General features: G+C 38.9%; 1 protein-coding gene across 5 annotated transcripts in view; it reads left to right on the top strand.

Moving 5' to 3' along the window:
* The window catches only part of COLEC10 (collectin subfamily member 10), a 134,445-nt gene extending 107,189 nt beyond the window's left edge, over positions 1-27,256 (top strand). For 4 of the 5 annotated variants that reach the window (XM_005897256.2, XM_070382201.1, XM_070382202.1 and 1 more), the window contains 5 exons: positions 5,089-5,160; positions 6,603-6,674; positions 18,030-18,083; positions 19,825-19,920; positions 22,611-27,256. In XM_005897256.2, the coding sequence (XP_005897318.2) occupies positions 5,089-5,160; positions 6,603-6,674; positions 18,030-18,083; positions 19,825-19,920; positions 22,611-23,002 (686 nt within the window). In that variant the 3' untranslated portion in view covers positions 23,003-27,256. Of the gene's footprint in view, positions 1-2,757; positions 2,814-5,088; positions 5,161-6,602; positions 6,675-18,029; positions 18,084-19,824; positions 19,921-22,610 lie in introns of those variants that run through there. The other variant, XM_070382203.1, reaches the window with a different exon arrangement.
* The last annotated feature ends 202 nt before the right edge of the window (positions 27,257-27,458 follow it).

Below are 27,458 nucleotides of genomic sequence, written 5' to 3' on the forward strand. Positions count from 1 at the left end.
AAGCTGGTGGCCTGGGGCGGGGGGCTGAAACAAATCGTTTTTGTAAAATTGAAATGAGTTCATTACAGTTGATAGCTTTTCATTTAATTTTTAAATGTAAAGTGGCTATTTTTAAAAGAAGGAAAGTAAGTCTAAATTGCCCTACTAATCCAATGAAATATTGCCAAGAGGATAAAAGCAGACAACTGTGAGCCGTGTGGGGATCCTTTCCAAAGCTTGCTTTTATGCTTCTCTTCTGTTCTCATTAAAACAAGTCCCAAAGATCAAATGAAGCTGGAGCCCAAGCTCAAGGCAAGGGGACAAGTTGTTTACTTCATAGCAGCCAGCAGCCCTCTCACCACCAGGCGGGGATTCAGGCATACAGGTCAAAAGGATAATAATCCTATTTTCACCCTCCCAGGTCTCTATCAGCAACCACCAGGGAGCAGCAGATGACTAAGTCACTCATCTGGCTGCCTCCAGTTAAGTACTTGCTTGAAAATGAATGGGAAAGCTTACAAGAAGGGAGAGAGGAGAAATAATCATGGCACTAATAATTCCTATTAGTGTGGTTTTATGATTCAGAAAAGCACACACCTGCCTGCGTTTGATCTTGCCTTTTGGTGAGCCAGACATGCATCTTTGGTCTAATTGTGCAGAATTGTTGTTTAGTCACCAAGTCATGCGCAACTCTTGCGATTGCAGGGACTATAGCCTGCCAGGCTCCTCTGTCCATGAGATTTTTCAGGCAAGAATACTGGAGTGGGTTGCCATTTCCTTCTCCAGGGGATTTTCCCAACCCAGGAATCGAACCAGCATCTCCTGCATCTCCTGCATTGCTGCTGGTGCTGCTAAATTGCTTCAGTCATGTCTGACCCTGTGCGACCCCATAGACGGCAGCCCACCAGGCTCCACTGTCCCCGGGATTCTGCAGGCAAGAACACTGGAGTGGGTTGTCGTTTCCTTCTCCCTCCTGCATTGACAGATGGATTATTCACCACTGAGCCATCAAGGAAGCCTCATTGTTTCGGAATAACAATCCCCAGACCCAGAAATGTTGGAACAGAAATTTGTTCCCAATCATACACATTGTTCAGAACATTGGTTTTGAAGGCATTTTCCCTGGTTTGAATTCTAGCTTTATTACTTATGATCGATGTGACCTTGGGAAGTTATTTAACCTCTTTTTGACCTCATTTTCTCTTCTGTAAAAGGGAGATATCCATCTCAGAGGTTGTTGTGGAGCTCAAATGACAGAATGCAGGTCCAGGACTAGGAACTCTTTGGTGCTTAATATTCAATAAACATTATCACTCTATTTGTTTTATGGCTCATAAAACATACCCGGTTCAACTATATTTATTAAGCTCCAGAGTCAAGCACTTTGCTAAGTTTTGGGGGTACTGGAAGAATCACTCAAGACCCCAGGGATCCCACAGGTCACAGACGAGTATAAAGGATAAACAGATAAACACACAGCATGGATGAACAGACGCATAGAAGGTGGTACTTTAAGGAGAATTTAGTACAGCCTGCGGGAGTCAGAGAGAGCTTCCTGAAGGAAATACTTTTCTAATTTTACTGAACCAAAACTCTCTGAAAAGGGCATTATTCTGGCATTCTACAAATGAGTGAAACAAGGTCCAAGGTCAAGGGCTTCCAGAGGTCCCTCAGCTCATGAGTGGCAGAGCCAGATCTCACTTATAGTAAATTGCCTCAAGGATACATTCCCTATGAATTAAGTCACTGAGACATTGAGCTGGTTTTGTCTTCCCCACTCTCTTTCTTACTTAAAGAGGAACAAAAAATTCACTTTCTGCATCTCCCCTGTTCTCCTTGAAAAATCTGGTGCAGCGTCAAGTTCTATAAAATCCACAATCTGCTAAGAACTGCACAATTCTAGAGTGGAAGGGTGGAGAAAGCAACGGCAACCCACTCCAGTACTCTTGCCTGGAAAAATCCTATGGACAGAGGAGCCTGGTAGGCTGCAGTCCATGGGGTCGCTGAGGGTCGGACACGACTGAGCGACTTCACTTTCACTTTTCACTTTCATGCATTGGAGAAGGAAATGGCAACCCACTCCAGTGTTCTTACCTGGAGAATCCCAGGGACGGGGGAGCCTGATGGGCTGCTGTCTATGGGGTCGCACAGACTCAGACATGACTGAAGCGACTTAGCAGCAGCAGCAGAGCAGAAGGGACAAATTTTTTTAGTAGGGATCCAGAGGGCCAGAGACAGACGTATTGTTGAATCCTAGTTCTGCCACTCACAAGTTCTATGGCAATAGGGTCACAACTTAATCTCAGTGAGTCTCAGTTTTTCCATCCATAAAATGGAGCAGCAATCCTTTCTATCTCCTAGAATTGCTGTGATGAGCACATTAGCACAGTGCTGGCACACATTATAATTGCTCAATAAACGTTCACTAATAACTGTAGCTAGAGAAATGCCATCTAGTTCATCCACGTCATGTCACTGGCCTAATCACACTAATCACCTGTGAATTTTTTTCTGAAAGCCTTCCCCTGAAGGAGATACTAGAGTTTCATGTGTGCAGGGTTCCAGTGCCTGACCAGTCCCATGATCTGGAAATCTAACCTGTTCCGTACTTTGCTATGCTTTCATTTAAACATTCTGTTCTCAGAAAAAAATTAGAGAATGGCTGATTTTGCTTTTTCTGGATAAATAAATGTCTCAACATTCTCTCTCCCACACTAATCTAATCTAATCCCAGGAATTTCATTTTTGTTTTTTTGAAGTCTCTTATCTACCACTTTCCACTGGAGATGACCAGGACTCCTTCCTGTCCTGAGATTGCTGTGGTGATAAGGCAGGTAGCTGGTCTTAATAATATTGTGGGTTGTGCTTTTTATTTTCAAAGCAGATTCACATGCCTTCCTTGTTGATCCTAATACACTGGGAGAGTTGAGGAGGACGGTGATTATCTCTACTTGAAGGGTGGTGAAACTGAACTATAAAAGAAAGAACAAAAGCCACCACCACTTCTAAGCATCATTACATTCTGGGTCTTTTTAAATTTTTTATTATATACTGGAGAATAGTTGATTAACAATGTCGTGTTAGTTTCAGGTGTACGCAATGTTTCAGTCTTTTCTGCATTTTTGTTGTTTAGTTGCTAAGTTGTGTCTGATTCTTTTTCGGCCCCATGGACTATAGCCTGCCAGGTTCCTCTGTCCATGGGATTTTCCAGGCAAGAGTACTGGAGTGGGTGGCCATTCCCTTCTCCAGGGGATCTTTCCAACCCAGGGATCTAACCTGCATTTCCTGAATTGGCAGACAGATTCTTTACTGTTGACTACCAGGGAAGCCCTCCTTTTACACATAGTATCTAACTTAAATTTCTCAGGAGCCTTCTTTACTAGATGTTATTAGTTCCATTAATAGAAGACAAAAATGAGGCTCATAAAATGAAGTCACATATTCAACTTTCTCCAGATACTGAATACTACAGCTGAGAAACTCCAGATTGATCTCATACCAAAGCCAATAAGCTCAATCACTGACTTTTGCAAATTTGCTTAACCCATCAGTGACTAACACGACATAAAGTCAGGATTCCTGGGTCACAGTTTAGGACACCTTCCACCAAACCACTCATTCAGTCCTTGTTGACTGGTGAACTGCTAGAGCTCGACCCACCTGTGACTAGAATGGTCACTGCTCACACTGACCTGCTTTGCAGCTGTTCCCCACTCCTGGCTAGTTTTCTGTTCTTACCTTCTAGGTCCATGCCTATGATTTTGGGATTCTTAAGCATCTGTGATTCTCAAGTCAGAGAGCAGTAAATATATATGGGCTTTCCAGATGGACACAACTGAGCATGGACACATATACACATATTACACAATTTATGTATATATATAAATTATGTATATTTATATATATATGTATTACACAATTACACAATTTATGTATATATATATTGAATATATATATATTTATATATATATAATATATAAATAAATAAAAAATATTTACACAATTACACAATTTATGTATATATATATTGAATATATATATAAAATATATAAATAAATTAAAAAATTACACAATTACACAATTTATGTATATATATATTGAATATATATATGTTTATATATATAATATATATAAATAAATAATATATATATATATATTTATATATATATAAATATATAAAATATATAAATATATATATCACACAATTACACAATTTATGTATATATATAAATTATATATATTTATATATATTTTATATATAAATATATAAATAAATAAAATATATATATTTATATATATATAATATATATAAATATATATATTTATACATATAATACATTGATATGCATGTATATGGATGTATATACATGCACATGCTTCCATAATTTGCCAGATTCTCCAGCAAGAATAAAGATTTTCCAGGCCAAGCAAACTTCTCAGGGTTTTACCAACAAGGATATTTCTTTAAATACCAAGTTGGATGTGTGTTGGTTTGCAATTTGGGGAATTTCCTCAGTGAAATTTGAACATGTCCCCATACAAGGAGGGCAAGGAATGAAAAAGAAAGGCAGCACACTCCAAATTGGTAGGTGGAATGTTTCATAAACAATGAAAGTTTCAAGATTTGTCTTGAACAGCCTTAAGACAAGAATATCTCTGCACTCACCCACCAGAATCTTAAAGGTTTATTTACATAGATGCCTTAACTGGGCTCAGTCATGTTTTCAGCCTTGGTGATTTCAACACGTTATTGTCTCAAGGCCACATCCTTGAAATGGCTTGAGCTATGCAAACAGGCTGGAATGTACATTCCACGGACAAGGGAGAGGGTGAGGAGCTAGGGTCTAGCTTGCTGGTCAACCAACGGTCACCTCCTCTTGATTACCTCCTCCAACAACAAGGGAAAAGTGAAAGAAAAAAGTTAACAGGAGTGTCTTCTCTATCTCTGAGTGTCTAGTTCACGTGTGCCTATTAGGCATAATCACCTTGAAGCTGTAAGGCAAGCACTGAGCTGAGAGATGAATTCTAACCACGTTCAGTTTCTCCTGGGGAATCTGTGCTTATGTTACTATTTGAGCTACTCCACTCATTCATTTTTTATTTCAAAAGGAGATGATGGTGAAAAAGGAGATCCAGGAGAGGAGGGAAAGCTTGGCAAAGTGGGACGCATGGGGCCAAAAGGTAGGTGACATGACGTGACTTTGACACTTTTCTCTATACAGGACTTGGCCTGGAAGTTTAGCAGCTTCCATAACACCCTCTGCTCCAAAGAGTCATGAACTGTATTTCACATGTGAATTTAGTCACCACCAGAGAGTTCCCATGAGATTGCTTGTCAGCAAGACTCAGACACAGTTCTCAGGCTGCGTCGTTAGGGCCGATGAAAGAGGAACACCCTGGGAATTCTGGAGCATAGCAGTCTCTGGGACTATCTGAGAAACCATTAGTGTTAGAAATACAGCTTTGTTAATTGCTGTGTCTCTTCTCAGAAGCCACACTAAGCAGCTCTGGTTTAGAGTGTGAGGAGGAAGATAAGAAAGAACAGAAAGAACTGTCTGATCCATGGATTTACTCACTTTTCCCCAAGATCTCCCAGCAAGTGTTGGGGTATTTATGGGAGAGATACAAGCAAAGGAAATGAGAATAACACAAAGGATTTTTGTGAATGTTTTCATCACAAGACAAGACTTAACCTTGACAAAATACAGCTTCTGCATTGTGATGTGTGTGTGTGTGTCCTGAACGCTAGAACCGTTCCTTGCCAACTGCTGCAAGGTGGTGGCCCTGGACCACTGATTTTCCTATCTTCAGTAATTTAAAGAGAAGCAGACTCTTGGCTTTTGAGGCCTCAATTTGAGAAATGCTGACTTAAACTCTTCTTAGTCTGAAAATAGGCTTCCCTGGTGCTGCCGGTGGTAAAGAACTCACCTGCCAATGCAGGAAATGTAAGCGACATGATTAGATCCCTGGATTGGGAAGAAATATGTACAATCAACTGCAGAATTATTCTCACATATAGACAGCTTTACAACTGGTAACTATTTTTTAGATAATCACAGATTAAAAACCCAAATTAATAATAATTTTGTAGGAACTCAGGAATTCCTGATTATATATATATATTTTTTAAAAATAAAAATATGGTGGAACAATCTTTGATGTTCCTTTGATTATTAGGTTTTATTATTGTGCATTTGCTCCCTTTTTAAAAAATGGTAAGATAGTCAAATCTTATTTTAAGGTAGTGAGGAAATAGAATCCCAAAGTGAAGCTAAAATGGATCTCAGGAGGAATAGAATTAGAATAAAATACAATAATTTTTTCACTCAATCCTTTATCTGACCTTTAGATTAAACATCCTCTGCTCAAGTTCTTTAGAAATATTGACTCTGTAAGCATTTTAATATCATCAAACCCAGGAGTCATACTCACTCACACTTAATTTTAGTGCATACATTATAATGCTATTAAAATAGGTGATATAGCAAAGAATATATATTATATATCGCAGATAGAAGAATGCACTTTTAAGTATTTCCTTCAAGTGAATATCATATGTTAAGCATATCATTAAAAGGAAGATAAAACCTTAAGATATAAAGATGACACATTTTGCTTTTCAGGAGTTAAGGGAGAACTGGGTGATGTAGGAGATCAAGGCAATATTGGCAAGACTGGGCCCATTGGCAAGAAGGGTAAGCTGTATTCTACCATTCTCCAGTAGCAATTTAAAGCAGATGAAACCTACCCTTAATCTATTTTGAAATGTTCTGTATCACAAAAATGACCCTTTTTATTTTTTTTCAAAATATGAGTTCTGTCTTCCTAGCTTGGCTGTTTCTTCCATATGTAAGCAATGTGTCTTTACAAAAAGGCCTTGAGCAAAATTCAATTGAAATTCAAGGACAGAGTCAAATATAAAGTTCAGTTAAACTCTACATAGAAATGTCTCCTGGGACCCACTGGTTATAATCCTTTATATCATTAAAATGGATGTCATGACCATGAAGTACATTCGGTTGTAGAAAACAATCATTCATAAAAATCAAGATAGCCAAGAACAGTATAATACTGTATTTTAATTAGAGTGGAATAATAATAATTCTATGTCTGAGATCTGTTAACAGAGTAGGAATCTGAAGTGTATATATCTACATCCTTTTGTTTTCACTCATATTTGGATCCTGCACATTCCTGCTTCACTAATACGTAAAACGGAGATGGCCTTCTGTTTACTATCTCAGCACTCTACCTTCTTTTCCTAAAGCCCCGCAATGGTAGCTGGTTCTTACTGCTTCTGATATTTACCAATTCATACAGACATTGTACTATTGGTTTGAAGATGCAGAGTGATCACTTTTTACTTGGATACACAATTTGCTTGAACCTACCAACTGCTCCATTGCAGATAAATTGCATCAGAGGAGCATTTTAAGCAGACACTTGCAACACTTGAGCTCACACAATAGAAGTGGGAGGTGGCTACGAAACTATACCTTAGTACAGTATTTCAGTTCAGTTCAGTTCAGTCGCTCAGTCGTGTCTGACCCTTTGCAACCCCATGAATTGCAGCACCCCAGGCCTCCCTGTCCATCACCAACTCCCGGAGTTCACTCAGACTCACGTCCATTGAGTCTGTGATGCCATCCAGCCATCTCATCCTCTGTTGTCCCCTTCTCCTCAGAGCCTTTTCCAATGAGTCAATTCTTCGCATGAGGTGGCCAAAGTACTGGAGTTTTCAGCTTTAGCATCATTCCCTCCAAAGAACACCTGGGACTGATTTCCTTTAGAATGGACTTGTTAGATCTCCTTGCAGTCCAAGGGACTCTCAAGAGTCTCAGTTCAAAAGCATCAATTCTTCAGCACTCAGCTTTCTTCACAGTCCAACTCTCACATCCATACATGACCACAGGAAAAACCATAGCCTTGACTAGACGAATCTTTGTTGGCAAAGTAATGTCTCTGCTTTTGAATATGCTATCTAGGTTGGTCATAATTTTCCTTCCAAGGAGTAAGAGTCTTTTAATTTCATGGCTGCAGTCACCATCTGCAGTGATTTTGGAGCCCCAGAAAATAAAGTCTGACACTGTTTCCACTGTTTCCCCATCTATTTCCCATGAAGTCATGGGACCAGATGCCATGATCTTTGTTTTCTGAATGTTGAGCTTTAAGCCGAGTTTTTCACTCTCCTCTTTCACTTTCATCAAGAGGCTTTTTAGTTCCTCTTCACTTTCTGCCATAAGGGTGGTGTCATCTGAATATCTGAGGTTATTGATATTTCTCCTGGCAATCTTGATTCCAGCTGGTGCTTCTTCCATCCCAGCATTTCTCATGATGTACTCTGCATATAAGTTAAATAAGCAGGGTGACAATATACAGCCTTGATGTACTCCTTTTCCTATCTGGAACCAGTCTGTTGTTCCATGTCCAGTTCTAACTGTTGCTTCCTGACCTGCATATAGGTTTCTCAAGAGGCCGGTCAGGTGATCTGGTATCCCCATCTCTTTCAGAATTTTGCACAGTTCATTGTGATCCACACAGTCAAAGGCTTTGGCATAGTCAAGAAAGCAGAAATAGATGTTTTTCTGGAACTCTCTTGCTTTTTCAATGATCCAGCAGATGTTGGCAATTTGATCTCTGGTTCCTCTGCCTTTTCTAAAACCAGCTTGAACATCTGGAAGTTCACAGTTCACGTATTGCTGAAGCCTGGCTTGGAGAATTTTGAGCATTACTTTACTAGCGTGTGAGATGAGTGCAATTGTGCAGTAGTTTGAGCATTCTTTGCATTGCCTTTCTTTGGGATTGGAGTGAAAACTGATCTTTTCCAGTCCTGTGGCCACTGCTGAGTTTTCCAAATTTGCTGGCATATTGAGTGCAGCACTTTCACAGCATCATCTTTCAGGATTTGAAATAGCTCCACTGGAATTCCATCACCTCCACTAGCTTTGTTTGTAGTGATGCTTTCTAAGGCCTGCTTGACTTCACGTTCCTGGATGTCTAGGTGAGTGATCACACCATCGTGATTATCTTGGTCGTGAAGATCTTTTTTTTGTACAGTTCTTCTGTGTATTCTTGCCACCTCTTCTTAATATCTTCTGCTTCTGTTCAGTCCATACCATTTCTATCCTTTATCGAGCCCATCTTTGCCTGAAATGTTCCCTTGGTATCTCTAAGTTTCTTGAAGAGATCTTTAGTCTTTCCCATTCTGTTGTTTTCCTCTATTTCTTTGCATTGATCGCTGAAGAAGGCTTTCTTATCTCTTCTTGCTATTCTTTGGAACTTTGCATTCAGATGCTTATATCTTTCCTTTTCTCCTTTGCTTTTCACTTCTCTTCTTTTCACAGCTATTTGTAAGGCCTCCCCAGACAGCCAATTTGCTTTTTTGCATTTCTTTTCCATGGGGATGGTCTTGATCCCTGTCTCCTGTACAATGTCAATAACCTCCGTCCATAGTTCATCAGGCACTCTATCTATCATATCTAGGCCCTTAAATCTATTTCTCACTTGCACTGTATAATCATAAGGAATTTGATTTAGGTCATACCTGAATGGTCTAGTGGTTTTCCCTACTTTCTTCAATTTAAGTCTGAATTTGGCAATAAGGAGTTCATGATATGAGCCACAGTCAGCTCCCAGTCTTGTTTTTGCTGACTATATAGAGCTTCTCCATCTTTGGCTGCAAAGAATATAAACAATCTGATTTTTTGTTGACCATCTGGTGATGTCCATGTGTAGAGTCTTCTCTTGTGTTGTTGGAACAGTATTTACTCCAGTTAAATTTATACAGTTATGATTTAATACTGCATCATTATGTTTACATTTCTCATAGCTGGGAATGGCACCATGTATGGTCTGCGATTGTGTATAGAAGTTTTGATAAATATTAACTTTCTATAATCAATTTGTAGATATTTTATGGTATATCTATTCTATTTAATGCATACATTTTATGTATTCATGACATACCTTCATCTTAATTTTTTTTGTATGTCTAGTCTATGAAGTTTATATGTGAGATTTTTCAAATTGTTGCGAATCTCCAAAAACTTCCCACCAGTGGACCACGTTATGTAGTTTGTGTATATTTCTACTTTATATATTTCAAAAGAGTAAGATGTTTCACCCCTGCTGCACTGACTTTTGGTCTGTGAGGTGATTCTGTCCCCACTGGAATGCATGGATTAAGAGTACTGTCTCCTTTTGCTGTTTCCCCGACACGTCAAGGTGTCTTCTCCTGCCCTCTGCCTTTACTCAGACAATTTTCTACCCCTCGACACCTCTTTGTCCGTCACTGTCAGTCAAAATACCTCTCATTCTTTGAAACCATAGAAAAATAGACTTCTTGATAAGGCTTTTCCTGAACCCCTCCTTTCTTTTGTGCTCCCAGCCTGAGCTTGATCATCCATTAAGCTATGAACATCTTCTACCATGGATTATTTGGTTTGTCATACAGCAGAGTATTTAAGCTCTTGAGGTTTGAAATCAGAATGATTGGGTTTCAATCCACTCAGGGTCTTTCTTATATATATTTGACCTTGTGTACATTTCTTAATCTATCTGTGCTTCAGTTCCCTCATGGACAAAATAAAGACAATAACAGCCTAAAAAAAAAGAGTCCTGTCTTCTAATCCAACTTTCTTCCATCATACTTCTCCTTGTATCAGTTTTTGGAATGGATACAAGTGTTTTGGGAGCTATTTAAGAAGAACTTGAATAGAGGAAATATTTCATTTGGACTTAATGGAATATATCTCTGTAGTTTGTCGTCACTTCCATGTACAGTTAAGCTCCTGCTAACAATTCTGATGTAGGAATAGCTTCCAGGAATACTTCTACCACCTACCGTGCAGATGTATCCAAAGTCATGATGGAAAAGTGCAGGGGCAGAGGTCAGATCATCATAGGAATATGTCCAGGGCATCCAGCCCAAGAAATGTGTAGGTTGTACAAAAGAAACAGGGTATGAAATGTACCGGGCATTGTTCATCAGTGGAAAAATTTTCAAATCTAACAGCTCATATGTGAACAAGACTTTACAGGGGTATTTTCAAGTTTGACAATATTTTTAATTTACATACACCATCAATAATAAGTTGTGAGGTGAGAAAAATGACTTACATTGTTTATAACAAAGACAAAATTCAGATTTCTGCTACAGGCTATGAGAGATACACCTGCATGAATCCTTCTGCTAAGAATGACTAGTTGAGTCAAAAACAAACAAACAAACAAACATATTTGAAGGCATGAGAGGGCAACCAAATTGAATAGACTTTAGGGGCTGTGATCTGGAGAAGAAGCGGACTGCACCAAGGTAGGCTCTACATCCTGATCCATTTTTCCTTATTTACAGATTCACATGTGAGGCAGTAAAGGACCAAGAGACTAGAGCAGAAAGTTGCTCAGACTTAATTGGTGTTCAAAGTCTGCCAGAGATGAGTGGCCCAGGAAATGGGACTCTCTTATTTTTCATTTCAAAAATAAGAACCTCCAGTTAGAACTTATGAAATTCTGAATAAAATAGTCAACACATGCCCATTAATTTTTTTTTAATTTTAGCAAACAAAATCAAGGGGAACATTTAATATGAAAAGGAATAAAAAGGAATAGCATCAATGAAAACTTATTTAAAAATCATATTTGGTAGTGAAATATTGAACACTGCTCTCCTGATAATGGAAATGAGATAAGTATAGCCCTCATCAAGTCTAGTCAACATTATAGAAGAGGGTCTAGCCAGAGGAAAAATGCCAGAATAAGAGATAAGAATCACAATAGTTGGAAATGGAGAAATAAGAAGGTGATTAAGAAGGTGATTATTTCCTGATCATGTAACATACCCAGAAAAATCAAAAGAATCTACAGATAAGCTATTTGTATTGTTTTTAAAGATAGCTTAACAAGGGGCTTCCCAGGTGGTGCTATGGTAAGAATCCACCTGCCAATGCAGGAGCTGAAGGAGATGCAAGTTCAGTCCCTGGTGAAAAAGATCCCCTGGAGGAGGGATGACAAGCCACTCCAGTATCCTTGCCTGGAGAATCCCAAGGACAGAGGAGCCTGGTGGGAGTTGGACATGACTAAACATGCAGGCAGAGCTTTAATTTACAAAAATCAATTTTTGTTACTAAGTACTATAAACAATTTTAAAAACTTTAAAAAAAATTAAAAAGATTCCCTTTATTATAGCAAATATCTAGAAATAAATCTAACAAAAGATGTATAAGCTCTCTACAACAAACACTACATGATTATAATGAGAGAAATTAAAGATTATCTAAGGAGATGGAAGTAAAGCTACATTCATAGATTAGGAGACTCAATCTATGTTAACCTTATATAATGTGATTGCATCTCAGAAATCTTGAAGTCCAACATCCCATACTCTAGTTACACCTTTCCATCCCTTAACATATCCCTTAGACATAGTGTTAAGATGTCCCAAATTTGATCTGTAGTTTCAGTCTTCTCTCAATTAACATCCCAGAAGTAGTTCTCTTGGTATCTGATAAGCCAATTCAAAATTTATATGGAAATGAAAAGGACCATGGATACCCAAAGACTATCTTGAAAAATAAAAACAAAAGTGAAAGATTTAAATCAAATAAATGTTATAAATTAATGTTTAATAAATTTAAGCATTTATTATAAAGCTAAGCAATTACAATAATGTTGATTTAGTGCAGAGACAAATAGACCAGTGGAAAGAAATAAACAACGCAGAAACAGACCCCAAACTTGAGTTATGCAAAGGTGATATTTTGAAATGGGAAATGAGACACCTATCAATAAATATTGCTAGGTCAAGTGGATGAATATGAATGCAGCCAAACATACACAGCATATTATATATGAAAAGAACAATTGTAGATGCACAAAATTCATTTATTAATTAAAATGTTACATTTTTAAGTGAATTTTGTAATGTGGCACTTGACTACTTATAAAATTTAGTCATTTAGTTTTATTTCTTTTCTTATAATGTGTTGATTTTTATCAGTACTTTTTAATTTGGAATTTGGTATTTTTTAAAAAGTCTCCTCAAATTGTATAAGCTTTGGATAAAATCATCATGAATCTGCCTCTGGTTATATCAGCTTCACTTAACAAATGTTTAAGGGATAGAAAGGTGTAACTAGAGTATGGGATGTTGGACTTCAAGATTTCTGAGATGCAATCACATTATATAAGGTTAAGATCTCAAGTATTTCCCTAGAGATGAGCAGAAGTGGAGGGGGAGACTAAGTTATTGCAGTGAACACATCCAAAATTCAAGACCTTCATTTTTCAGTGAATTATTCTAGAGGTTGAACTTTCCTAGATTTAGATATGTCAAATCTAGATGAGACTCCAACCAGGAGAGTTGAAGTTCATGACTTTGAGCCAAGTCTTAATCCTTCCATAGATTAAGACTAGATAACTCTTGAAGAGAGGGTGGTAAACAACAGAGACAAGGGGAAGGTCGAAAACTGTACTATGATTATCTGAGCCTCAAAATGGATGAAGTTCCAAATATTGGAGAAGCAGCAGTCTGGAACAGATAGGGTTAAAAGATGCTCACTCCTTGGAAGGAAAGTTATGACCAACCTAGATAGCATATTCAAAAGCAGAGACATTACTTTGCCAACAAAGGTCCGTCTAGTCAAGGCTATGGTTTTCCCTGTGGTCATGTATGGATGTGAGAGTTGGACTGTGAAGAAGGCTGAGCGCCAAAGAATTGATGCTTTTGAACTGTGGTGTTGGAGAAGACTGTTGAGAGTCCCTTGGACTGCAAGGAGATCCAACCAGTCCATTCTGAAGGAGATCAGCCCTGGGATTTCTTTGGAAGCAATGATGCTAAAGCTGAAACTCCAGTACTTTGGCCACTTCATGTGAAGGTTGACTCATTGGAAAAGACTCTGATACTGGGAGGGATTGGGGGCAAGAGGAGAAGGGGACGACAGAGGATGAGATGGCTGGATGGCATCACTGACTCGATGGACGTGAGTCTGAGTGAACTCCGGGAGTTGGTGATGGACAGGGAGGCCTGGCGTGCTGCGATTCATGGGGTCGCAAAGAGTCGGCCACGACTGAGCAGCTGAACTGAACTGATCTGATCTTCTTCAGGCCAATTCCTTATTCAAACTCCTATACATATGCACCTAGTGCACACCTATCACTGTATTACCACTATGCCTTGTTAACTTGTCTGTCATTCAACAGGCTATGAATTTCTGGAGGAAATGAACGGAAGCTATATCAGATCTATTTGTTTAAATACATATAAGTTGTATTGGGGAAATCCTGCTTTTTAATCATTTTATTCTAATGTCTACTATAAAGGAGAAACTAAATGTTTATTGCATTAAGAATGAAAAAATAAATGATATATGTCATTTCCTATGATGTGACTCTCTTTTCTACTCTTTATTTCTGTTAGCTACTACTTTCCCTTAACATTAGTTTTCAATACTGGCTAAGTTTTTTTCTCCTCCAGAGATATGCCTTGAAAATTTATGAGCATGTCTTGGAATATTTTTGAAAATGGAGGTTCAGTGTTCTGGCTCACCTGGATTAATTTCATTTTTAATCTGTACTTTGAAATTTATTGTCCTCATTTTGTTGCTGGTCCTTCTAAATTTTTCACTGACTCAGATTAATCTCAACTTTCTGGGCTGACCTTAATGTTGTCACTTGAATGGAGAAGGTAGCTTTCTGGATGTCAATATTTCATTTCAGGAATAGGAAAGGATGATTTAGTATAGGTAAATTCAATCTCATAGCAAAATAGATGCTTTTATTTAAGGTCGATAATCCTTTTACAGTGACAGTATCACAGTGTTTTGTTTGTTTAAATGCAACCTCTGATTCTTCAACCTTAAGACAGTTAATACAGAGGTGTTCTTACTTATGGGTCAAAAATTAATTTTTATATGTGGCTTTAAACCAGATTTCATTTTGGGGAAATAGACACAATGAGCTCACATCCACCATGAACTGGCTAACTACTTGGCATGCTTTCCGTTACTGTAACTCTGATTTAGTGCATGGAAGCAAACGTTGGTTAAATACCCTCTACAAGTCAAGCACAGACCTAATCCCATGACATTGTCTAATTTATCCTTCTTATGACTTTAGGCACCATCATTCCACTTTAAAAATGAAGAAATGGAAATTTAAAGGAATTAAGTAACTGGCCCACGTTTAGCTAGTAAGAGGCAGAGTCAGCATTCAAACCCTGGTTGTTCAGACTTCTGCGGTTTTTCACTCCACCATACTGTTTTGACTTCCCCATCTGTTAAAAAAAGGAAAGGAATTCATGTCAAAATACTGGAACATAGTCACAGTGCTTACATCTTCTCAGAAAAAGTCCATGTATCAATTCAAGAATCTATTCTCCACATTGTTAACATCCAGTTAAAGGCTGCTGTTTCAAAGAAGCCTTCCTTTCCTACTCTGATCCGCAGTCATCTTTGCCTTCTTTGAATACCCACCAAAGGTTTCTTTTATTTCTCTCTGTTAGGGAGTAATAGAGCTAGTGTCTCATCTCCTTGGTCTCTTATGTGCGCTTTGTTTTCCTTAAAAACCTAACATTTTGGCCGTGCTGCACAGCCTGTGGGATCCTACTTCCTCAACTAGGGATTGAACCAGCATCCTCAGCAGTGAAAGCATGGAGTCCCAACCACTGGACTACCAGCGAAGTTCTCCAAAAGCCTAAAATTTTCTAAAGCAAATACTTTATGAATACTTTTTAAATGTTTATTATTGGACTTAGACCAGAACTAGGATCATAGCAGAGCTAGAATCAGTTTTAAACTCATGTTGAATTGAAAGAGATTCACACATAAAGAAAATAAACTATTTTTAAATTAAAATATGAAGCCAGATTCATATGATCTTTCAAGTCCATACTGTTTTTGGTGATGATAAGACTTACATTACTTTCAACATTAGAGCTCTTTTTGAAGATTTTGCTTCCCTTCATTATATTATTGGTTAAATTACTTGAAAAGTACCGCAATCTGGGAAGTCAGAAGTGGTTGGGTTTTAATAGCAGCACTGCTTTTGAGTTGTTGGATGTCCTTGAGTCATTCATTTTGCCTTCCTCTCAATTTCTTCAGTTGTTAGAATAAAGATAATGATAGCACATAGCTCACTGGATTTCATATAACAATACCTCTAAAGTATCCAAACAGTACTTGACAAATGATTGGCACTCAGCAAACATATATTCCCTTTCTTCCATTAACATTGTCTCAAATCCAGTCTTATTTTTTCCAGTTTACACATAAGAGAAATGAGGAGTTTTCAGGACACAGATCTGATGTGTCCAGATCAATCTTCCTTATCAGGATGCTTGGCATACTTTTATGCTTCTTTCCCAACTACACCTCTGCTGTATGGGGTCTACTACCTGGCTCCCACCTCCACCTGCTGAAACTCCAGCACCATCTCCTCAGGAGAGCTTTCTTCCATTCTTCCAGCTGGAGCACTATCTCTGCCAGCTCCCTCTAACATTGGACAGAGTATGTTATCTCTGTTCATGGTATCTCTTACAATATTTACCACATTCCATTGTCATAGATTTCACCATGGTCTCATTTCATCTAAGCCCAAGGTTCAGAGACATTCCAGTGCATACTCAAACTACATTCAGAGTTTCAAGGAGCCCCCTTCTTTTATCTGGGGAGCTCCTGAAGGTCTGGCATCACTGTAAAGAAAAGCATCCATGTGGGTCAATTAGGAAAGGCTCAGCAAATCCTTGATGCCCTGGTCAGCATGAATTTCTGGATGATCAATGATCAACAAGCACAGGACTCTTAATGAAAAGTGATCAGCAAAGACAGAATAGCTAATGGACAGGCAATATGGGGGATCCTTTCAGTTTTCCCTTTTTGTCGGGAAAGGAAGGAATTAGGCAGAACCTCAATGCTGACTCCATTCCCCTTTACATTGTCCCCTCCGTTATTTACCCAATTCCTGGCCATATCATTGTCCTACAAGAGTAAACCTCATACTCTTCTTTAGCCTGTATGACTATCATCCTGTATTTATCTCCCTGAATTTTTTCTTATTCTTTTTCCAGATCTCCACTGAAGCATAAGCTCTATTTTACTTCTATCAGGATCTTCTCTTTTGATTCCCCCAAAGTTCAGCCAAACATTTCCTCTTATAAATCAAAAGCTTTTGCTTTCAATTATTGTGTCTGATGTGGACTTCAAGAGCCTATTTTGAAGTTGAAAAAAGTCAGCTTTTTTTTCTCTCTGCTTTAACAATTCTGATTCTCAAATTTATTTTGTCGACGTCTCTGATTAAGAAAAAGGTCACATAAAAAAAAAGAGCAGAAAGGAAAATTATCAAGGTTGATATTTCAGAATAAGATTTTTGACACAACTTAATATTATCAGTATTTGCATACATCACATCTCTTCCAAAAAGCATAAATTCTTTCAAGCCAAAAGTTTAATCTTGTCTCTCTTTATCTCTTTTCAAAGTACCAAGCAAATGTTTTGTCTTTCATAGAGTAAGTAAATAGTATGTATTTGTTGAATTAAATTGAAAAAGCACAATATATGTTTTTGAAAATCCAAGGGCAAAGCCACATGGAAGAACTTAGGGGCATAATATAATAAATACACAGACACTGTGTTATGCTAATCAATTGATTCAGATATGTAAAGCAATGGAACTTTAAAAATTAAAAACATGCAGAATATTGTATTAGCTGTGCCTAGAAGGCCACATTATAAAAACATGTTAGTGGCATAAATGACACAAAATTAAATGTTTATACATTCAGCTGGAATTCTGTATTCCATCTAATTAAATTATGACTTATTTGATTAGTTATACCTGTGCAGCCAACTCAAAACCAAAGTATTTTTATAATATTAGTAAATATTACTTGGAGATATTACAAATGAAGTTTAAAACCTCTTTCTTCTTATTTTAAGTACGTAATATATTGTCTGCCTGATATAATTATATTTCATTATATTTTATGCATTTAATTCTACTCCTTAATAGTACTATTTTATTTAGTTGTTCTTTTCATGGCTATTGTTTTTCTTCAGGTGACAAAGGGGAAAAGGGTCTGCCTGGAATACCTGGTGGAAAAGGCAAAGCAGGTATAATATGCTCATTTTTTCTTTTTTAAATTAATTTTTATTGTAGTGTGGTTGCTTTACAATGTTGTATTAGTTTCTACTGTACAGCAAAATGAATCAGCCACATTTTCTTTATCCATTCCTCTGTTGATAGATATTCAGGTTGCTTTTCTTTTTAATTTTTAACATCATTACAAAACTATTTGTCTCAAAAATAAATATATTTAATAGAAGAACAATAGTCTGTTCAGTGTGATTAACCTCCTTTTCCTTGGGCCAGAGGGAAGGAAGGAAGGAAATTCTCCTCTCTCTCTAGTGGTGACTTTTCAGGCCCTGTGGAAGGGGTGGAAGGACGGTGGTTCATTCCACCTCTGCCACGCTTGCTTGAGGTAGCAATTCTAGTACATCAGGAAGCAGCCCTCATCCCCCTAGACCAAGAGGAAAATCCACAAGGGCCTCAGCAATAGGACCAGCAATAGGCTCAGCCTTTCACCAGAGTCTCAACCAAACACTGGCCAAGCATTTTGTCACCAGCAAACTGGCCTGATGGACAGAGTCCTGGCGGTTACAGAACATGCATCAGTGGTCCGGAAGCCTCTCCCTGATACTGAAAAGAGGACTCTTTCCAGTGCTTGATGCAGGGAAAGAAAGTAGCTCATTCCTGGTGAGCTTCAATTATTTCTATCCGTAAAGGTGTGAGCACACGCATGCTTAGTTGCTCAGTCATATCAGACTCTTTGTGACCCCATGGACTGTAGCCTGCCAAGCTTCTCTGTCCATGGGATTTTCCCAGCAAGAATACTGGAGTGGGTTGCCATTTCCTCCTCCAGGGGATCTTCCCAACCCAAGGGATCAAACCCACATCTTTTGCATCTCCTTCATTGGCAAGTGGATTCTCTACCACTGAGTCACCTGGGAAGCCCTTATCCATAAAGATGTAGAGAAGCCTAATTCTAAGAACTGTTTTAAATTCCTTATATTTAACTGTGAATATGGATAAATAAAGCCACAGATTTCCCCCCCCTTTGGCTAGTAAAATTCATTTTGCTTTTCAACCATCAGAGAAAAAAGCAAATGGAAATGTTGACATGAAGCATCGTTAAATAGGAAAAAAGAAGCATTTACTTTACATCATTTTCCTTACAGGTTTTTCTCAGCCACATTATCAGTAGGTGATTGAAAAGGTAAATGAGTGAAGGGGGATTAGTGGCAGAAATTAAAATCATAGTTAATCCACAAATGGGACAACTTGCTCTTAAAATTATAAGATGAATCTATTCACAAGATTTAAACTTAGTCCTCGAAACATTAAGCTATACTCCAAATGGATAATCAGAATTAACATTAATTTTGTCATGAAAGGTTTCTCCCAACTAACAATACAGTAACACAAGAGAAAACTAGAAATATGTTTTTAAAACGCTGTAAAGATTTTATTCTGAGACTGTAGAGGTACATTCTGTGTTCAACAAAAACGCCAAATGATTCCCAATATGTGAGCAGTGGTTTGTCACATTTACTGTTCTTTTTAAAAAACTGGTTTAGAACTCTCTTTTAACTCCTTCAAATTATTGTAAAAGATATATTCAGAATTCCTGTATATTGGAAACCTTATCTTTAATAAAAGACAAAAAGCATCACCATTCACAGAAAGACATAGCTAGACTAGAAAAAGACAGTAAATATTGGGAAGAGAGCAATTGCCTTTCTTATCCATTCTTCATGGGCATCAACATGAATTGACAGCTTTGTCATTTAAAAGGTACTGTCTGTGATTGTGGAAGATACCGAAAAGTTGTTGGACAGCTAGACATCAGTGTGGCTCGCCTTAAGACTTCAATGAAGTTTGTTAAGAATGGTGAGTCTATTCTCATTTGCTTTGTGGTATTTATCCATGGATCTATCTCTTTCATCATGGCAACTCTGGGATTTTCCTGGCTGTCTAGTGGTTAGGGCTCTTCACTTCCACTGCAGGGGGCATGGTTTCTTTCTCTGGCTGAGGAACCAAGATCTTGAATGTCACATGACCTAAATAAATAAATAAATACAAATTTAAAAATAAAACAATCTTTTTCTTAAAGAAACAAAAACAAACAAACCACTGCAATTCCAATATCCCTAGCAGAAACTAACTTAGTTTGGGCAAAGGATTATTGAGATACTGTCTCCAGTTTATAGCTCTCTTAGAATCCTGATTATCCACTTACTCTAGTATACTTCAGGTCCTGTGGACATACATATGTCCATTCCGATAGGTAGAAAAGGGGATTTTAGTGACAGAGGGGAAGGGAGAAAAGGCAGAGTTTGAGTACCTGGGCCTTAAGAAAAAAAGAGACAAGAGCCCAACAACCAGCATCTTAGAAAATAAAAATAGTAATGAAAACAGTAGTTGCTTTGTTGATTACTTGCAATAATACTAATTTTTATGATTAGACTGAAGTTTAGAGAGATTACCTTGCCCATAGATACACGCTAATGAGCAGTGGAGGAAGGATTTGAATACAAGTTTCACTGACTCCTCTGCCCTCAGTACAAGTCAGTGAGAACATCCTGCATTTCTCTAAACTGTGCTAGTTCACGTTACCCTTTTTGTTTTCTCTCGTATTTCCCCAGGATGGTTAGCAGTAAAACCCTTAAAGTGGGGCTTATGTGCTCGCTCCTGAGACAGTATGAATCAGGGAGCTGTTCTAGTTGCTGTTACAACTATTTTCACTTTGTTGTACTTTTATTTATTGGGTTGGCCAAAAAGTTCATTTGGGGTTTTCCATACAATGGTACAGAAATATTATAATCCAGGAGTATTTACTTACATTAGTAGAGGCACACAAATGCTACCTTGTGTCCATCCTCATCTTGTAATACTAGAGGCATAGGAAATGTTTGATATTAATTAACCCTCAGTTATAACTCTGGTTATAACCTGTACAGATGCTGCCTCTGACCTGACTTTGACCCCAATGACTAAACCAAACTCCAGAGGTTTAACATAGTGCTATAGTTCTTAACATTTGAGTTCTCATAGTTTTATTTGTAAATTTTAACTTATAGGCCCTTAAGGGTATATATACATATATATGTGTTGTGTGTGCTTGGACCACAAAGCCCAAAACATATATAGCATATCATGATCTTGGGATGATACTGACTTCCTAATTCTCTCCTGAATCTTACTCAGAAGCTCAATCTATTTTATGTACCTGAAGTGAATTATGTGTTGTTGTTCAGTTTGCTAAGTCCTGTCCAGTTCCTTGAGACCCCATGGACTGCAGCACACCAGTCTTCCCTGTCCTTCACTGTCTCCTGCAGCTTGCTCAAACTCATGTTCGTGGATTCACTGATGTCATCCAACCATCTCATTCTCTATGGCCCCCTTCTCCTCTTGCCTTCAATCTTTCCCATTATCAGGGTCTTTTCCAATGAGTCAGCTCTTCACATCAGGTGTTCAAAGTATTAGAGCTTCAGCTTCAGCATCAGTCCTTCCAATGAATATTCAGGATTGATTTCCTTTAGGATTGACTGATTTGATCTCCTTGAAGTCCAGGAGTGAAGTATAGACCATCTCAGTTGATGCATATATTCACAGTCTGGGAACCTGGCCAGAAGTGGATGAAATTCTATATTATTTCTGTATCAGTCCAATAAGCCTTTACCACTATCCTGCACTGTAGCAGGCACTGAGACTACAGAGTGACAAGGACATGGTCTTGGGCCTTAAGATGTTCACAAGCTTAACAGATACACAATTAGGCTAAAATGTGTCAAGTGCTATGAAGTGAAGGGGTCAGTGGGAACACAGGGGAGAAAGCGCAACAGCAGCTGTCTCTGTCCAGGGGCATTGGAAAGGCTCTTATAGGAGAAAGCATTTTGACTGAAATCTGAAGGATGGGTAGGAATTTGCCAGATAAAGCACCAAGAAGACTTTCCAGGCATGAAAGGCATGGAAGGGAAAGAGGGAAGGGTGTGCTCATGGAACTATAAGGGTGGAAAAAGCATACATTAGGGGGGAAAGATTATCTGAGATGAGCTGGGTGACAGTTCATATAACACATCTTTGTCCAAACAGCTCTCTGCTTCATGTTGTGTGGGAAGTAAAGGAGGAAAGACAGGGTAGGGCCAGTGACAGGAATTGGTTCTCCATCAGACAGCTACACGGCATTGAAACACGTAAAATATCATGTATGAAACGAGATGCCAGTCCAGGTTTGATGCACGATACTGGATGCTTGGGGCTAGAGCACTGGGACGACCCAGAGGGATGGTATGGAGAGGGAGGAGGGAGGAGGGTTCAGGATGGGGAACACATGTATACCGGTGGCGGATTCATTTTGATATTTGGCAAAACTAATACAATTATGTAAAGTTTAAAAATAAAATAAAATTAAAAAAAAAAAAACAAAGGTGGACAAAACACTGAAGCAGTGCCTACCTCATGATAGGCAAAAGAATTGTTAAATCTTGAATAAATTTACTTAAGTCTAGCAATATTATATACTTAGCTTTTCTCTGTTTGAGACAGATAATCACGTTCTTCTTTTCCTCACTGCAAAGTCATAGCAGGGATTAGGGAAACCGAAGAGAAATTCTACTACATCGTGCAGGAGGAGAAGAACTACAGGGAATCCCTGACCCACTGCCGCATCCGGGGTGGAATGCTAGCCATGCCCAAGGACGAAGCTGCCAACACGCTGCTGGCTGACTACGTCTCCAAGAGTGGCTTCTTCCGGGTGTTCATCGGGGTGAACGACCTTGAGAGGGAGGGTCAGTATGTGTTCACAGATAACACTCCCCTGCAGAACTACAGCAACTGGAAGGAGGGTGAGCCCAGCGACCCCTATGGCCACGAGGACTGTGTGGAGATGCTGAGCTCAGGCAGGTGGAATGATACCGAGTGCCATCTTACCATGTACTTTGTCTGTGAATTCATCAAGAAGAAAAAGTAACGTCCCTCACCCTACGCATTCGTCATTTCCCTGGGACTATCGTCGCTGTTATTTTTATCCATCCTTTTCTAATTATACTACATTCATTCTGACTCCAGCCAAGTGAGAAATGCTAGACTAAACTTTGGGATCTTCATCGCCATGCTTATCCATGATGATTTTGATCATTTTCATACATGGTATGTTATTGATTCAGTAGCTCACCAGGTTAGGTGTCCCAAGAGAGAACGTGAATCACTCGTTGTATAGGAGATGGCTGTCTACTTCTCAAATGGAATGCTCTCTTGACATTTGCTCTGTTGACTCTCTCTAAGGCCCTGAACCACTGTCTATATGGCCCAGTGGATGATGAATTGGACAGTGGGTTGATGACTAGGCTCAAAGCCAGATATATGAGAAGGCTTCTATTAGTAATGTCAAGGTATTATCTGTCTTTGAACCCAAGGTCCCCAGTTCTTTGACCAGTCACCCACCACGGCCATAGCCACACTTGCAAGGTCCTCTGTTTGCACAGGCATTGGAATACTTTAACCTTACACCTCTATATGAGGACCTTCTAGCCTAGTGACCTATTCTAGGCCATGTGGAATCATATAGTTAAATTTTATGCTTCTGATTGACAGCCTTCACTGAAGTATACCAAACATGGGCCGCCTTTATGTACACCCACAACTTAATCCCAGGCCTCCAGATATTAACCCTCTGATCTGAGGAAAAGGGAACTCTAGAAATTGAAAAGATAAAAAGAGAAACAAATATTGTATATTAATGCATGTATGTGGAATCTAGAAAAATGGTACAGATGAATCTATTTGTAGGGCAGGAACAGAGATGCAGATGTGGTGAACAGTCATGTGGAAATGGGGAAGAGGGAGTGAGGAAGAACTGGGAGATGTGGGTTGATGTACTTGCACTGCCATGTGTAAAACATATAGCTAGTGGGAAGCAGCTGTATGGCACAGGAGGCTCAGCTCGGTGCTCTATGGTGACCTGGAAAGGTAGGGCAGGGGAGAGGGAGGGGGTTCCAAAAGATAGGGGATATATGTATAGGTATAGCTGATGTACTTGGTGGTGTAGCAGAAACTAACACAACGTTGCAAGGCAACTATACAGCCCCGCCCAATAAAGAACCCTCCCCAAAGAGAAAAGGCTAGTTCCCAAACAGTATCATTTATACTCTTGTGCTAAGATGACCTCCTTCTATTAATATGTCTCCATTTTTTCCTCATCTTAGGTTTATCCATAGCAACTTTCCTTCTCTTGGGCCTGGAGAATGAGGGAAAGAGTTTGTGAAGCCTTCAGAGAACTCTGGAAACTTCACAGTGCTACTAACATCATGTCTCTAAGGTCTTTGCCTCTAATATATCACTCATGGTGACATTTAACGGCAGGTGCTTTATTCTGTGTAACTGTATGTTGTAAAAACCTCACATCAGTGGTGCTTTCCTATGATATCACAAGATGTCATTTCCTATGATGTCATTTCCTATGATGTCATTTCCTATGACATTTCTCCTATGACATCACAACAGTGTGTCAAGTACGGCATTTGGAACATGCCTAAGACTCACCTATATTATAATACTAAACTGGTAAAATTCTACTTTGAACTGCAGATCAAACCTCAAAGCAGCTCTCATTTGAAATTTAAAAATGAAAGTTCAGCCAAACCCTAGATTATCCCCTTGTAAACTGCTGCTCCAGTTGTAGTTTGTGACATATAATTAGACTGTTTAAAATGCTGGCAAAACAGTTAATGAACTAAGAGAAACAGATCAACAACATATGTTCACCTTAAGCCATCTGTTCATGATTTCATCCATGACTAACTGGTTAGGAGAATGGATTTAATTAGGTTATTTCCGTGAATGTTTCAAGGGTCACAAACTGAGGTCCTACAGGGGCCACACAGATGACATAAATAAATGACGTGGTACAGGTGGGGACCCTGGTACAATGAACACAGACTGCCCTCCTTAAGAAACCAGCTGCTGCTTAGTCGTTGCTGTTTTTGCCATGAAGGACCCAGTGCCACTACATGATCTGATATTTAAGAGAAGTCAGAAAGCTGGAAATTTGTGAGATAGTCTTCTATTTTTAAAAGATGGTGACTCATGATTCTTAATCTAAATTCTAAGTCTATAAAACAGTCTGCTAGACAAAACTGTGACCTCTCCACTTCTCACCTCTGAAGAAAAGTTCTGAAGGTTCTAACTATATAGTAGGTCATTAGGACACAGTGACGTCAAAGTCAAGGTCGCCCATTTATACCACACTCAATTCAGCTCCAAAGTCAAGGCCAGCCATTTATACCACATTCAATTCAGCTCAATAACAGGAATTTGGTCAATGTTTATCATTCATCAGGTTAATAAACTAGTTATGGATTCAGACTTTTGAGAATATGGCATATTTTGAAGGCAGAGCAATTAAATCAGAATTACAGAGCGAGACGTCAGATCAAAGTCAGGATCCTTGAGTAGAATGCCAGCCAAGAGCTCAAGGAACAAGAGTCTAGAAATACTTTGGTAGGTAGGTTTAGTTGCCAAGTCGTGTCCAGCTCGTGTGACCCCGTGGACTATGTAGCCCACCAGGCTCCTCTGTCCATGGGATTCTCCAGGCAAGAATACTGGAGTGGGTTGGCATGTCCTCCTCCAGAGGATTTTCCTGACCCAGGGATCGAACCTTGGTCTCCTGTATTACAGGCAGACTCTCTACCGAATGATCCACCAGGGATGACTTCCAGGATGAGAAAATAGAGAGGGAACAGACACCAAACATTGCCGACAGGCAGCTCACATCGGGACCCATATTCTGAGTCGTTCTAAGCTCCCCTAAGTGTGAATATTAATTATGTGTACTGTCAACACTATTCTTATTTCTCTTATGATCTTTGTAATAATAACAACATTTCTCTTAATGACTCATCTTTGCTGCCAGTACTTTCAAGAGAAGATGACAGAGTTTCAGTGAATAGGATTTATCCTGCAATCTTGCCTGGGAGAAATTTCGAATACACCACATACTTGATTAGATTTGTGGTGAAACTTACTTTGTGCTTACAAAATAAATGCCCTCACATATTTATTTTCCAAGTAATCCTGATAAACTCTAAGTATGAAGGGCAGATATTTTTAATGTCATCTTCCCAAAGAGAATACTGAGGTCCAAGGAAGCCAAGCAATTTACCAAAATCAATATGTGAGAAAAGCAGAACTCCAGCCTGCTGATTAAAACTCTCAATCCAGTGTTCTCTCCTGATTTTACTCTTATTTTGAACGGAATTTCATCCATGATTCTCTTGTGATAACAGAGGCACAAATAATCTCTCTTGATTACTTTCCAAAGTTAAAGATCAGGGCTAATTAACAGAGATGCTAGCAGTTCAGAAATGTGTGTTACAGATATGGTCCTCGCAGGTTTCTCTTTAAATTTGAGAATGTCTACACATGTCATTCGGAGAAGGCAATGGCAACCACTCCAGTACTCTTGCCTGGAAAATCCCATGGACGGAGGAGCCTGGTAGTCTGTAGTCCATGGGGTTGCTAAGAGTGGGGCATGACTGAGTGACTTCACTTTCACTCTTCACTTTCATGCATTGGAGAAGGAAATGGCAACCCACTCCAGTATTCTTGCCTGGAGAATCCCAGGGACAGAGGAGCCTAGTGGGCTGCTGTCTATGGGGTTGCAGAGTCGGACATGACTGAAGCGACTTAGCAGCAGCAGCAGCACACATGTCATTAAAGTTGAGGAGGTGACAGTGCAGCGTCACTATAGTCTTACAGATAACTTACAGGGATAACTATAGGGAAAGCAAAACAAATATCTTAAAGGCATGATACAAATGAACTTATTTAGAAAATAGAAACAGACTCACAGACATAGAGAATGAACTTACGGTTGCCAGGGTGGGGAAAGGATAGGGGGAGGGACAGTTAGGGAGTTTGGGGTGGACAGATACACAATGCTGTATTTAAAATGGATAACCAACAAGGACCTACTTACTGTATAGCAAAGGGAACTCTGCTCAAGTTATGTGGCACCCTGAATGGGAGAGGAGCTTGGGGGAGAATGGATACGTGTATATGTATGGCTGAGTCTCTTTGCTGTCCACCTGAACTGCACAACGTTGTTAATCGGCTATACTCCAATATAAAAATATAAAATGAGCAAGCAATTATTTGTCCCATAACATAATTCAGTAGAGCATTCCCTTAAATGGCATTTAAAATAAATTTCATTCTCAAAAGATAACTATTGATTCAACTTTTTAGGAATATAGCTGGGCATTTCCCAAGGATGACACAAAGGTTCCAGGGGATGAAAATTAAAAATTTATTCACAGCTGCACAACACTGCCTTCTCAAAGCAACACATTCTATAACTAGGCAAGAGGAAAGAGCTTATGTCCAGAGTCATCGCCTAAACATAATAAAAAGGTCCTGTGTTGAGACAC

Source organism: Bos mutus, chromosome 14, assembly GCF_027580195.1.
Source record: "Bos mutus isolate GX-2022 chromosome 14, NWIPB_WYAK_1.1, whole genome shotgun sequence".
NCBI lineage: Eukaryota > Metazoa > Chordata > Mammalia > Artiodactyla > Bovidae > Bos > Bos mutus.